At 39.2% G+C, this 14,969-nt stretch overlaps 1 protein-coding gene across 2 annotated transcripts; it reads left to right on the top strand.

The window, feature by feature from the left end:
* The first annotated feature begins 9,475 nt into the window (after positions 1-9,475).
* Positions 9,476-13,411, top strand: MUCL1 (mucin like 1). 2 transcript variants are annotated; one of them, XM_033223541.1, is made up of 4 exons: positions 9,476-9,635; positions 10,099-10,238; positions 11,762-11,932; positions 13,218-13,411. In XM_033223541.1, the coding sequence occupies exons 1-3, from the start codon at positions 9,578-9,580 to the stop codon at positions 11,930-11,932; spliced, it is 369 nt and encodes a 122-aa protein (XP_033079432.1). In that variant the 5' UTR covers positions 9,476-9,577; the 3' UTR covers positions 13,218-13,411. The 2 variants fall into 2 exon arrangements, with proteins under 2 accessions (XP_033079432.1, XP_033079433.1); XM_033223542.1 differs by having other exon boundaries at positions 9,477-9,635; positions 10,099-10,140.
* Positions 13,412-14,969: the final 1,558 nt, after the last annotated feature.

The following is a 14,969-nucleotide window of genomic DNA, read 5'->3' as shown; positions in this document are numbered from 1 at the left end:
TTGAAGGCACTAAGTTGGTGGTAATTTGTTATGCAGAAATAGGAAAGTAATACACTGACATTCGCTGATTTTCAAATATTGATCCTATCTTGCATTCTTGAAATAAATTGAATTAGATAATATAGTCTTAACCTTTCTATTTATCACTGGATTTGGTAATTTATTGTTTATTAATTTTGCTTTTATGGTTATAGTAATGAATGCTTTGCAAATTATCTTTCTTATAATATATTTTTGAGGCTTTGGCATCAAGGATATACTGGTGTCATCAAATTATGTTGAAGTCTTCCATCATGTTTTCAACATTTGGGAAGAATTTTGATAAGATGAATGTTTTCTCCTTTTCAAATTTTAGGTAGAAAGTCTTGATGAAGCTACATGGGGCCTCAGATTTTTTTATTGGAGGATAATGTATTATGAATTTTATTTATTTAATAGATCTATGGCAATGCAAATTAAGGTTTCTGTTAGATAGATTTTTTTTGATGCCCCGAGAAGTTGTTGAGGAACAACGCCCTTACGATTCCTAGAGGCTTCATGCTTAACAGGGATGACCCATGACACACATTTATAAAGTCCTAAGATAGCCGAAGGATCTAGCTGAAAGGTACTATGTGACACAGAATTTCTGAGATCTTAGCACAGCATCTTTTAGGTGATGTGCACCTAAAAGAGAAACTGATGACACTTTTGACATTTTGTCAGGAAATCTCCTTATCTAGATCTAGCAGTTCATTAGATATATTTTTATGTCTTACCTTTCTTTAGGCAAGAGTTTTGCCAATTTCTCCCAGCCTTTAATAACATCTTACTCAATTTCCTTAAAGCCCTCAACAACAAGCTTTAGTCTTGTCAGGTGTTGGACTATTTTCTCCTCATATCTTTTACATCTTCTTTCTTGCAATTTGTCCAAAGCCAAAGCTACATGTTTTATGTTTTTGTTATTACAGCATCCCAATTTTGGTGCCAAATATTATTTTGATCATTTATTTCTGCATAAAAAAGCCACTGCAAAATATCATGACACTATACAAAAGCTGTTTTAATAGACTCACATACACTGTGGGTGAAGAATCTGGGTAAGGCACTGAAGGAATGTCTTATCTCTTCTTGACAACGTATAAGGCACACTTGGGACTATTTAAATGGCTGGAGGTAGAAATCATTTGGAGGATCCTTCAGACATATTTCTTGTACTTGGTCTCAGATGACATTAAGGTTGAGCTCAGCTGGGACTGTCGACCAGAATGCCTACACGTGGCCTTTCGTTGCAGCTTGAACTGCCTCAGTATGATGATCTCAAGGTACTTAACACAATGGAGATGGTTCATTTTCTTAGTCAGATACTTTCATTGGGTATATTTTGTTACTGAGCAATGAGCTCTCTGCCCAATGCATATAGCAGTCAATGCTATAGCACCAGCTTTTGAGAAAAGGAGGGCCTTTATAGTGAGTTGACTGGGAAGAAGACAGGTAACACTCAAATTTGTCTCCCTGATCTGTGGTCTTGGGGCAGGTTTTATAGGCAGAGAATAACAATGAGAGAGATAGGAAAGTGCAACAAGATGTGATCTGATTGGTTAACGCAAAGAGGTGACGATGGCTTCCTGTCTCTGAAGTCTGTTCTGCAACAAAACAAGGCACCCTTCACTTCATAATTTGGTCCCCATTCTCAAACCAAGTACTTAGATTCTGCTTGTGGTTGGCCTTTTTGCTCCAGCTGACTCTGGGGTTACCAGTAGGGTACACTTGGTTCATCTGAGCATGCTCAGGTTATGTGATCTGCAACTTGAGGGCCATTGCACTCAAAAACAACTCATCATTTGGTTACATTTTGTTACTGACAAAGTGAGCTGGACTGGACTGGTTCTGCTGTTATAATTTCTGTACTGCTAAATATTTAGTGTATGTTTTAGCCAAAATTTTCTTACATACCTACAGTACAGTTTTCAATTTTAGTATATTTAACATGGGTACAATGCGTACTTTCTCCTCTAAAAGTGTTTCTGATGTTATTTTTGATTCAGTGAGTTTCCTTATAAAATTGTTTTTGTTCAGTACATAATCAGGTTCAAGATCATATACTGCATTTAACTGCCTTGTCTCTTTTGTTTCCTTTATTCTGCAAAAAAACTTGTAGCTTTTTTATGTTTTAAGACATTGACAAATTCAGGAATACATTTTTTTAAATAAACAAAATATTCCTCATTTGGAGTTTGTTGGATGATTTCTCACAATTTGAGTTAGGTTTTGCATTCCCATCCAGGCAAAAACTACCAAAATGATCCAGAAACTTGACTAAGTTTCTGAATAAATATTTCACAGTGTGCAAAGTAAACATCCAGCAAGTACAATGGTCGAAGACCGACAATGTAAGTGTTAGGGTAGATGGAGGTTAGCTAGAGGAATAGTCTCCCTTAAGCATATCAGAGTGTCAGGAAAGAGACTTGCAAGTGTTGTCAATGCCCAGAAGGGTAAAGTGATGATCAAGACTGACAGGGTGAGTGCAATGGTAGAGAGAGGTAAGGGGAGAAAGAAGGAGGCTCTCCTAAGTCTTTCCAGGGTGGGGCTGACAATGTATTTGAAATGATATTTCCTCAAGGTGTTAGGGAGAAGATTCACAGACTGTAATTATTTTCAGATTTTCAGATAGGGAATTATGGAAGCCTGCACATATTGCACAGTTTACAACATTTATTTGAATAAAATAAAGGCAATGTGTTAGCAAAGCTTGAGATGGGGTAAAAGATGATTTGACTGATAGGTAAACTGAGTATGAGAAAGACATTCAGAGAGACAGAGAGACATTTAGAGAGAAAGAGTAAGAGCTGCAAATTCAGAAAAAGGAAAAGAATGCAACAAATAATACAGGAGGAAGAAAGAGTGTGAAAGTTCTCAGAAAGAAGAGTGAAGTGATAATGATACAGGAGTGGGGCGGGGAAGTGCTGGGTAGAGAACAGCAGCGTTCCTGGTGAGGGCTCTACCCTTGGGCCTGTCCCCGCAGACCTAAATGAGAACAGGCACTCCTGTTTTCACACCCAAATGTTGCATTTTCCAGGACTGCTCTGGCCCGCCACATCCCCCATCTTGTGTTCATGTAAACACCAGACCTTAGCGGGCACAGACAAAAGCAACTGAATGTTGAGAGGAGCAGAGGAACAGACCAACAGACACCAGCAGAGACCAGTAGAGCAACAGACCAGTGATGGTGGAACTGAGGCAGAGAAAGAAGGGATATCTGGATGCCCAGAGGAATCAGGCGGGGTTGGGGGGAGGTGGTCAGAGAAGAGTCTGGCCGCTTGGCGGCCCGACTCCAGGGGAAGACCACCTTCCCACTCCATCCTCCCTTTCGGCTCACCATCCATCTCACTGGGAGCCACCTTCACCACTCAATAAAACCTTGCAGTTGTCCTTCGTGATCCAGTTTTTCCGGTACACTGGGCGAGAGCTTCGGATACAGAAAATGGTCACACTGGCCCTCTATGCTTGCCATAGGCAGAGGGTCCACTGAGCTGGTTAACACAAGCCATCTGCAGATGGCAAAGCGGAAAGAGCACATTGTAACACACACCCTCTTGGGCTTCAGGAGTCACAGACACCCACCCCTAGATGCTGCCATGGGACCAGATCCCAAAAGTGCTCCCCATGGCCTCTGCACTTGCCCGTCTACATGCTCCTCCTAGGGGTTTGAGTATCGAGGCAACCTAAGGAGTGAGCCACATTCCTGTCGCATGTACTGCGAAGGGGATCAGGGAACTCTTCCATTTCAATAATAGATGGAAATATCACTCTTCTGATTGTTTCGCTTCATGGGAGAGTATTTTGTGGTTTGTTCTTGGGTTTCCAGCTTGGGGCAGCCCTTCAGCATTAGTGGGAGCAAGATAGGGCAATGATAGGAAATGGGTATAAAGGAGTGAGTGGGATGAGCCAAGACTGGGGAAAGAATGAGAAGTAGGAGAAAGACTGGAAGTTCTTTTACTTAACTACAAAGAGCCAGTGGTGGAGAGAATTTGTGTTTAGGAAAGATCTTTCCTGGCGTTAAAATAATGAATCAGGATACACAGAGCTCTGGAAAGAACTTCCCTTGACTTTCATCATAGGAAGTGCCTGTGAGGTTTATTAGGGTGACTGAAAATGACTATGCTCATTTGTGTAGGTAACTTGTACTTTCAGCTTTAGGTGTATGCTGTTTTTGCTGTGTAACTGTTTATTTACAGATTTCTGGGACTATGAGATCTTTCAGATAATAAAACATTCCTGTACCTAAACAGTATTTGAGTTTTATTTAGCTAATTCTGTTTATAGTTTTCCTGCCTGCCTACCCTTTCACAGCCTGAGGTTCTGCCTTCCAAGATATCATCCACATCCTGCTTAGTCCTTTTCCTAGACCTATGCTCCCTCCTCAATACTTCATGAAAAGCCATCCCTTTTCATTTTAAGCTTATCATACGAATTTGTCTTGCTTCTTTCAGCCTGTCTGACTTCCTTCCTTCTTTCTTTCCCTCTAGTTAACTCTCATGTATCAAGAACTAACCAAGTGCTTGGCACTCTTCTAAGTATTGTGAAACAGTGTTGAGCAAAGAACCTCTTTCCCCCCTCTGTCTCTTAGAGCTTATTTACTGAGAGGGAGGCAGAAAACTGACAAGCAAAGAAAGACTGGGCACGGTGGCTCATGCCTGTAATCCCAGCACTTTGGGAGGATGAGGTGGGTGGATCACCTGAGGTCAGGAGTTCAAGACCAGCCTGACCAACATGGTGAAACTCTGTCTCTACTAAAGATAGGAAATTAGCTAGTCATGGTGTTGTACGCCTGTAATCCCAGCTACTTGGGAGGCTAAGGCAGAAGAATTGCTTGAGCCCGAGAGGCAGAAGTTGCAGTGAGCCAAGATCATGCCATTGCACTCCAACATGGGCAACAAGAGCGAAACTCCATCTCAACAAAACAAAACAACAAAACAAAACAAAACACAAAGAGCAAAGAAAGAAAGAGACAGGCAAATATCAGGCAATAATGGGTATTATGATAAGAATAGAATCAAATTATGTAATGATGACTTTGGGGATTACTTTAGTTTGGAAGGCATTGAGGGTTGCCTGAAGATGTATTTAATTTGAGATTGAATGGCAATAATGTATGACAGAAGTTACGGGTCATGCATTGAAGAAACATGCTGTGTCTATATATCATGCTTGGGGCACACATTCAGATTTCTAATGCTAGACAGTCACTGCACAGCGCTGTGTATGCCCCAGCTCCCTTGGCATGAGCACAGGACGAGATATTACCCTTGGTCCTAACAGCAAATCCTACTTCATCTCCCATCATCCTAGGACTTCCCTTCACCTCAATTCTTTTTTTTTTTTTTTTTTTTTTTTAAATAAATGCAGTATCTGAACCCATTGTTAGTCTGTGTCTAGTTAATTCTTGTTTTGTTGAAACTCAGCCGTGTGTCCTTGATGATCCCAGGCCAGGGCTGCTGCAGGTTCTTCCAACTTCTCTGTGGCATATGGTGAGGAGTGAGGAGTCTGGTTTTGGACTAAGTTCCTGATGCTCCCTGAAGACCTTTTTTCAGGTTGGGGCTTCTGTGCTGCTTTCTCTGAGAGCCTGTCTCCCTTTGTGATATGCTCTAAATTAGAGTGTGCAGTAATGATTAGGGGCAGGTTTGTAATCCTTGAGTAAATCTGGGGATTAATAATAGATATGATTTTTGTATGGAGGAATATTAAGTCATCACAGTTATAAGATGACCCAGTTGTGTGTTTTTCAAATTGTTTAATGTAGAAATTATAATGAAAATGATAGTTCTACTTAATTTAAAAGCTCTAATCGTATATTGTGAATAAAATTAAAATAGATTGGAAAACTTTTTGATTTTTATAAAAGATAATACATTAATATTTCTTATATACTCAGAATCCTTAAAGGGATAAACACAGGAAACGTAACAAATAAAAAGATTAGAGTATGTAAATCGTGGAAGAGGACATTCAAGTTTTCAATAAGCCCGAACTTATTGCACTCAGGGAAATGCAAATTAACATAACAAATATTGCTTGTGGCATAACAGTCTGGCAAAATTCAACCAAAATAACCTTTACTACTTGCAGAAATGGTCATAAAAATGTGCCCTGGTATTTGTTTTTGTTATTTTAATTTTTAGAACTGTTTGAGAAAGCTGTTGGCAATACATATCAAATTAAGTGTGTACATATATTGTGACTCAAAAACCTCTGAATATTTATCACATAGAGACTTTGTACATAAGGGTACTTTAAAAAGTATATCAATGGCTTCATGATTTAATAATCGCAAAAGAATACAAACGACTTGAATTCCAGTAAGCAGGTAATGCTAGAGTAAATTATGATATAACCAAGCTACTGAAAGGAAAGGTACAGATATATAGGGACTGAGTTAGAGTTCTAAGAAGTATGTTGAGTGCAAAAAGGAGAAAGAATGGTTTATAATTGAAGGCCATTTTATACAGCACTTTAAAAGAATTTGTGTACAAACACAAATATATGGTCACTTGCATCTACCTATATTTGCCTATTATAATAGGAATATAGGGAAATTTATTTAACATTTGCTTTTTGGTATTGATGATAGCAGTGTATAAAATATTAACCATAAAGGAATAGGAATAAATAACTACGTATAAGTTAATATATGCAAAAAATTTTCATAAATATATAATCACCAAGTAAAAATGGCAGTTATCTCATTGTTTTGGTCCATCTAGAGACTTTTACTTTCTTACGTATACTTACATATACTTACTATTTTAATTTTTATAAAAAATGCAAAAATAACCTTGTAATGGTAAAGAGCAGTAGGAAAAAGTTTTGGAGATATGTCATCTATTGAATTTCACTTTTAAAATTACATATCTACTAGTATATAGTGTATACATATATAGAGAGATAAGGTTTGGTTATACATACATATATGATTTTATATAGAATATATTGCATAATATTTGACAGATGTTACAAAATGGATGATTTGTAGATATTAGAAAGATCTCAGTTTAATTTTAATATAACATGCCCTATAATATATAATGCTGTTCATTTTAATGAACAAATTTGGTGTTAGATCTGAGTATATTTTATATACTCACATATGATAGTTTATGCTTGAATTTTAGATCCCTCTTAAAGTGATACTATTAAAAACCTACAATTTGAAGCATTATAATATTATCAAAATCCAATAACTTCAGGAAAATAAAGCCTCAAAACTATTGTAGGCCCCACAGGGCTCCCCTACACCCTGAGTCTTCATGTCCTCTGCACACTCAGGCCACCGGTTGCAGGTTGTCTGCTTCCCCAGCAACTGCAGACCAGTTTCAGCTTGGGCAAACCAGCACACTTCTCTGCCACCCAGAGTGCTGCTTCTCCAGTGAGTTCTGAATATCAGCTTCAGGGAGGAGGGCTCTTTCCATGGTTGTCCTTCCTTGGATATTCTCCCTAGACCCTAGGGTTTCACAGAACTTCCTTATAACTACTCATTTATCAAACTTTAGAAATTCTTTCTATCACACTTTTCCTGTTTAATCCACTATGTGATTTTGATCTCTTGAGGGGACCCTAACTGATACATATGTTTAATCTTTTCTCTTTAGCAAGCCAGTCATTGCCTTAAGTCTGTCTGGTGGGTCTCTGCCTCTGTGGAGGGACACAGTGGGCTCTCAATAAGTAACCATCTCCTAGAAGACCCTTCAATTTGTGTCAGTTTTGTTGGGAGGCATTACAAGGGTGACTGCAGGGCTTATTTCCTACGGGGTATAATCAGATAGTACCTGATTTTTAAGTCTTCCTTCCTTCTTTGTCTCTTTTAAATACTTCTCTCTTTCACTTTTCCTTCAGAATATGTGTTTTTTTCTTAGGTTTTTTTATGCTAACCTCTCACCATATTATGACAACTCTGTGCCTCATGGGAGATAATGAGTTTACCCAAGACAAGGACATTGACTTGCCTTTCCGAGGTTGAAGACCACTCTCTCAGGAATTTCCTTTGCCTTTCTTCATTCACCTGATGGGGATCTCTTAGCATGTTTTGGGAAGTAGACTAATTGCTCTTATCAGGCAGACTTTCCAATAAAAGAAGAAATAGATGTTCAATGCTGTTCCAGGTTACAGAGATCCTTCCAATGAGGGTATGACCCAAAAAGGCATACTTTTTATGAACAAGAAGAACTTTAAAGCAAGGGAAATCTTTAAAATGTAAGAATTCCCTATGATTCTGGGTATTCCAAGTGTTCATCACCCCTCTTTGAGGCCTCGGTTGGGTCTAGCACTTGGTTGTGCTGTAAATGTGGATTGTTTTCCTCCCTTGCTGTCTTTACTTAGCAGCTTGGCTCCATTATGACAAAGGACCAGTAGATTGATGTAACTTGGTGCAGTGCTGGGCCCTACTCAACAACTGCAGAGAGGTCTGGATGATTATATTCGCCATGCACTCACCATTCCTTTCCTTCAGACTGACCATTTCCTTTCCGTTGCATTGTCCAAACATACCACGTTGTTGATTCCTCAGCTCCTTAAGACTCTGTTCAAATATCACCTATTCAGTAATGCCTTTTTTAGTCACCTTATATAAAATTGCTCCCCATTTTCCATCTCTAAACTGACTCTCCTTTCTTCTTCCTGCTTTCTTTTTTTTTATTAGGCCTTATCACCTCACACATAATACATGGTATTTTCTCTTTCTTTACTTTTTTAGTGTATGAATCCCTGCAAAACCATGTAAGAAATAAAATTCCTGTGTGCTTTGTTCACTGTTATTTTTCTAACATCTAGCATTGTGTCTGGCACACAATAATGCTCAATGAATGTTTTTTGAATGAAAAAATTGATTAAATGGATGCATGAATTAACAAATGTTAGTTTATTCTATATACTTACTCCTTGATTTTGAATTTTTACACAATGGTTGCTAAATCCAGTAAGGTCATATTTGGTTCTTTAGATCATTCAGTGTTGGACTCACTCTGCACCAGCATCAGATGACCTAATTACATGTCCAGGAGGGAGGCCATGACTTGAAGAATGCACAGGCTGAGTTACACAGGATGGTCTTTGGCTCAGGCTGCTCTACCCTGATCCTTCCCCTTGGGTGAGACAGAGGGCTAAGCACTCTAAGTGTATGACTCCTAGAATCTATGAAAAGAGCACCCCAGATTTCAGGAAGGCTGGTTATGAGGCATCTCCAACCTGTCAGAGGAGCTGGTAATTATGGAGACACTATACCTTACATGTAAGAGGAAGCCTGGAAGAGAAGTTGCCTGGAGCATATTTAATATAAGAGACTCGATTCGAAACCTGTTTAGTCAGAACCAATGATTTGAATTTTATAACCTTTCCAAAGGGCCCCTGGCTGTGCTGTTGATTCTCCAGTGGTTTGTGTCCCAACGTTTCCTGGCATGACCTAACCTGGACTCTGGTTGACAGCTCCTGATTGGTGCCTTCTGCATATATATTGCCAGGATGTGGAATCCTGAAGTCAGCGCCTTGCCTTCTCTTAGGCTTTGAAGCATTTTTGTCTGTGCTCCCTGATCTTCAGGTCACCACTATGAAGTTCTTAGCAGTCCTGGTACTCTTGGGAGTTTCCACCTTTCTGGTCTCTGCCCGTAAGTAAAGATACTTATCTGAACATAAGTTTTGTGGGAATACACATAAAATATCTCCTCTAAAGACGTGGGCTTGTGGTTGCTTAGAATGTGCTTTTTTACCTCTCCTCTCCTAACTTGTTCTATTACCATTTTGACTGACCGTTCAAGATGGAGAGGACTATCCTTAGGCTCTTCTTAATTGAGTCCGATCTTAATTCAATAATACCTTGGAACCCAAGTTTATTGTTACTGTTAGTAAAATATGTTTAATAAATCAGAGATTTATTTCAGGAAAGGAAAAATGACCACATATTAGGTTTTTATTTGTTATCTTATCTGTGCACTGGTTCTGCCTCAACTGGTACACCAAGGACTGAGGGTCTTCCATTGTAAAGTCTGAAATATTATCCATATTCTCTCTTACCTCCATCCTCCAAACTGGTATTCAGTTAACATCTTATTTTTCCTTTTTCTCTTTCAGAGAGTCCAACAACATCTGCTCCAGCTGACACGTATCCAGCTAGTAAGTCTGCACCTGAATGTCATCTCTTTCCTGCAATGACCATTTTTCACTTCCAGCCTCATGTCAAACAGCCAGTTTCCATGTGGACAGTCTCGGTTGTAAGGAATCCTAAGCAAAAGCCTGTGAAAGCTATATTCCTGATTTTAAAATTCACCACAAGCATAGTGAATTTGCTTACTTCTTATACATTCTTAGAACATATGAAATCTAGGCCATAGACTTATACAAATGTGGACTTATTATTCATTGTTTTTCAGCAGAAGGCACAAGAGCACGAGGTCTGATGTTGTAGCCTGAGAATTTTTGAGAGATGCCTTTAATAAATGGAAGGACTGAATATATAACCAGTGTCAAAAAGAGGCCAGTGGGTCTCAGAATGAAGGAAGATACTGTAATTTTGAAGTGATATAAAAATAAGTCCATTTGGATCACAAGCGAGGGTGGTGTGTGGGATGTGGAGTGCAGGGGTCAGGTAGAAGAAGAGGTCTAAGCTTTACTCTTTGAAATGGTGTATATTCCTTATTCCCAGGCTGATGTTTGTTTCCCTTCTCTAACCTGAAAATGAAAGCAGTGGACCAAAGTCTTTAGTCATTCTTGGCTTCTCCCAAAGTGTTCTTCACATTCTGTACTGTGTGTGTGCTGTGCCCATGCATAAGTTAAGGGGGTCTGCCTTTATCCTTCACATCTTGGTCACAAGGGCATTAGCTTTAGTCAGACTTCACATATATTTCTCCTGCCATGTGAAGCCCCATTTAAAAAATATTCTCTCTTAAATAAGGCCTGAGACAGCATGGATAGAGTGTGGGTTTGGAGGTGGAGCTACTTATTTGCTGAGGTGGGTTTAACTCACAAATGTGGGGTCTGACTCTTGATTCTTATCAATAGCTCTGGTGTAAGGTCTAGAGAGAGAGATAATTTTCATAACTCTTACCCAGTCCCTTTTTACACATAGTAATTGATGGGGCATTTTTATTACTATCAGGAGTGTACTAATTTCTCCTGTTATATCTAATGTGGCTCTCACAATTACCTCTCTAATAAACAGAGTCCAAGTTGTCACAAAGAGTGAGATAAATATGGCTCTTTTCATTCTAGAACCTGATAGAAGATATCTTACTGCACTCTAAGACAGGAGATATAACTCCAAGATGAGATACATCTTCTTAGTCTGCCTCCTCCTTCCCTCTAGAGTTCATCCCTTTACTCACACTCATTCATGCTGCATTGGAATGTATGCTGTCTTAGGTTATTCTGTGGGAAGGCATCAGAATGTCAGGCTGCTAGAGATTTCCTTATTGCTTCTGAGCAGTCGTCCCTGTGAATAGGAACACTCATGGTCTTGCTCTTTTGTGCTCATACCTGGGACAAAGTACTTGCTTGTCTCTTTAATTGGTGTCACTGCCCTTGGAGGGAAATCCCAAATTCTTTCTGTCCCAGCAAAGACAGGACAGGGAAAGGTGAAGCATAAGGAAAGAGGGCAGGTAAGCTAAAGATAAGACAGAACTGATGACAGATTTGCAGAGATGAATTCAGGAGGAGGAATGTATGTCCACCCCTGCGTGGGATAAATTTTGTTCCAGAAGGAGTCAGTCTCACCTAGAGCTTTTCCTTCTAATTTCAGCTGGCTCTGGTGGTGATGAAGCCCCTGAAGCTGAAACCACTGCTGCTGCAACCACTACAACCACCGCTGCTGCAACCACTACAACCACCGCTGCTGCAACCACTACGACCACCGCTGCTCCTACCACTGCAACCACCGCTGCTTCTACCACTGCTCGTAAAGGCATTCTAGGTAGCAAGACTCCTCCAGCTGTGTGCTTCCTTTATGTGGCTCCTTGATTCCTTGGGTTCTCTATTCTCACAGAGACCCTATTTTTGAGGTCAGGGAGACCTCTTCTTTACATTGTTCTTTAATTCCTTGTACTTTTCTAAGTCAAGTCAACAGACAAATACCAGAGGAGTCAAGAGGTTACTTGACTTCTAGGTTACCAATATTACCTGAACAGATCTTGAAATATTGGCATTTATTAAGGAAAACTCTTCCTTAGTAGAAACATCACTGGAAAGACCAAAATAAGTTTCTCCAGGAAGCTAGCTAACTGCTTATTTACCTATTTTTTAAATCAGGTAGGGTGTGTGTGTGTGTGTGTGTGTGTGTGTGTTTAAATCAGGCAATTTAAAAATCAGGTAATCTAGTAAAATCTTTGTTTCCTTTAGAGAATTTTCCCAAAATAGAAAATAACAAGGAGTGACTTTACAATCTTTCTTGAGGCAGATTATTTTGAGTGCTATTCAGGATATTTCTAGGGTTTTGGACATTCACTGAGGATCACTGTATATTCCTCCTATTCTGGGTTCACTTTTTCTTGAACTTTAACTTTCACGTAGTATTGATTACAACATTTGTTCAATCTGAACATATGCCAGGAACTGTGTCATAAAATTTACATATATATTATAATTTAAATATCACAGTCTTTCTATGAAATAAACATTTTAAAGATGAGGAAATGGAAGCCTTGCAATGAGAAACTTTCCTTTGATTACACAGGCAGAAAGAAAAAGGAAATTGCATTCAAACAAACGGAGAGTTACAATGAGAAACTTTCCTTTGAGCACACGGGCGGAAAGAAAAAGGGTTCAAATTGCACGTATACAATCAAAGTCCCTAAGAAATCTTTAAATATTGCTTTATACTTTTTCATGTCTGGGTTAGTGCTTGGAACTCTGTCAATAATCTGTAGAGTAGACTATGAGTGAGGAAATGGCTTTTCTTTCTTATCAGAAGAAGGCTGGATCTCTGTGCCATATTATAGGAAAACTCATATGTATTGACTTTCTTCTAGTTCTCTCTGAAGTTCCAACGTACCTGGGCTTCTGTCTAGGGCTATATTTCCAAAATCTTTAAGGACAGGAATTGGTTGTTTATCTTCCCATAATTACAATCCCATGTTCCTTTCGAATCCCCTGAGTTTAGTTGACATTTGACACTTGTTAGTTCCCTCAGATTCTGAAGAATAAATCCACATTCTTCATCCTTTGTGGAAGCCTCTTGACAATATTTTTTTCTCTTGCAGATTTACCCAAATGGCTTCAGGATCTCCTGAAAGGCAAACTTTTTCCCTGAGATGGAATCAGCTTGAGTCTTCTGCAATTGGTCACAACTATTCACGCTTCCTGTGATTTCATCCAACTACTTACCTTGCCTACTATATCTCCTTTATCTTAATCAGTTTATTTTCTTTCAAATAAAAAATAACTATGAACAACATAAAAGTGGTATTTCTTAGGGACTATGGGGTGGTTGTCCAATGTTTAGACAATCCAAGTGACAGACACTTCAAATTTTACCTAATACTTCCTTGTGCTCCTGCTAATAACTAGATTTCCTACTTGTTTCTTTTTTAAATAAGACACTAGTTTTGTGCTTAATACTAAAGACTAGAGATTTCTCTAACATGGATAGACTAATCAATACTTACTAGATACAAATGTTCAGTTTGATTCCACCAAACTCTCCTATCAACTGACAGAATTTTTTTCTTATCTGTAATGACTTAGCACGTGTGGTAAGAAAGAGGAAAGGAACTCCTGACACCTGGGTACTGGTTTGACACAGCCAAGTTTCAGAGTTGTTAGAGGGTGACTGGATGCTCACAGTTAGGCAATGGTGTTTTCCTGTTGGACACAATCTCACAAAACACCAGCATCAGACAAGGCCATTCAGTGACTGATGAATTGAGAGTAAAAAGAAAAACCAATGCATATTTTTTTTTTAAGCACAGACAAAACCAGCGTTAGTGTGTAAACCTTAGAATACTAAACATTCCTCTCTCTCATTCAGTGATTGCTCCTTCACTATGAATTACAGGTTAAGCTTCACAGTAGTCTGCCCTCCTTTCAGATACTGTTTATCAAGAAACCTAATCTTAGCATTGTTCATATTTGCTGACAGCATCCAATCCAGAGGTTAGTCTCACTTCCCTGATCCCTCCCTCAAATCTCCTGACTCAAGCCCAAATCCTAAAATACAAAACACCCTGACAATAAGACACCTCTCTCAGTTCCCCATGGTGTGTGCTTTCTCCCATTCAAACAAGTAAGAAATCCAACTTTTTCAATCCAGATGTGCTCCTGGTGGTTATTGGCTAGAGGACTTTGACACCTGAATGCACAGTTGCACAATGTATTATATATGAATAAGACATGGCATATTGGTTTTTTTCACTGACTTGATTATGATCAGATTCATCATTGGAACCCTGGACATCTCACTTAGGACTCTAATTGTGTACCTTTGAAGGCTTTGTCTTCACTCCTGATTGATTGACCCATTGGTGAGATCCATTGGTGGGTCAGACTCTTGAAGCATTACTCTGAATGATGTTGATGATCAGCAAGGACAGGTTGTTATTAAGATTCTGTGTGTATTCTAGAAGCTGGGTTAGAGTTGCAGATGGAGGTTGCATTAGGATTCTGTGCTCTCTGTTTGTAAGAAGCTAGGTTAGAGTCCCAGGAAAGCAGAAATTATGTTAGAGGCTCAGGCTTCATTGTTTCAAATAACTGTGGGGCTGGAGGTCTTTCTTACTGCTTCTTTGTTTGGAGTAAGGATGATTCTTTTCCTGACTTCTGGCTCTGGCCCTGGCCATGGGCTGGAAAATTCTTCTTAGCTCATTTGTTTCAAGTGAGGATGCACTCCATGACTCCTGGGCTGAACACTTTTTTTTTTCCTGGTTCTTTGTGAGGTCTCTTTGTTTTCTCTATTTGATCCTGTCTCTCTCATGGGAACTTTTTAGTTGACTAAAATCCCCCTCTTGAACTCCTGCAGA

Source organism: Trachypithecus francoisi, unplaced genomic scaffold (genome assembly GCF_009764315.1).
Source record: "Trachypithecus francoisi isolate TF-2019V2 unplaced genomic scaffold, Tfra_2.0 Lachesis_group11, whole genome shotgun sequence".
Lineage (NCBI taxonomy): Eukaryota > Metazoa > Chordata > Mammalia > Primates > Cercopithecidae > Trachypithecus > Trachypithecus francoisi.
The sequence above is the reverse complement of the archived record's forward strand: the minus strand, read 5'-3'. Positions and strand labels throughout refer to the sequence as shown.

Coding starts and splice junctions, on each gene's coding strand:
- MUCL1 (XM_033223541.1), top strand. CDS start 9,578: ATGAAGTTCTTAGCAGTCCTGGTACTCTTGGGAGTTTCCACCTTTCTG. Junction 9,636..10,098: donor CACCTTTCTGGTCTCTGCCC/GTAAGTAAAGAT, acceptor TTTCTCTTTCAG/AGAGTCCAACAACATCTGCT. Junction 10,239..11,761: donor CCATGTGGACAGTCTCGGTT/GTAAGGAATCCT, acceptor TTCTAATTTCAG/CTGGCTCTGGTGGTGATGAA.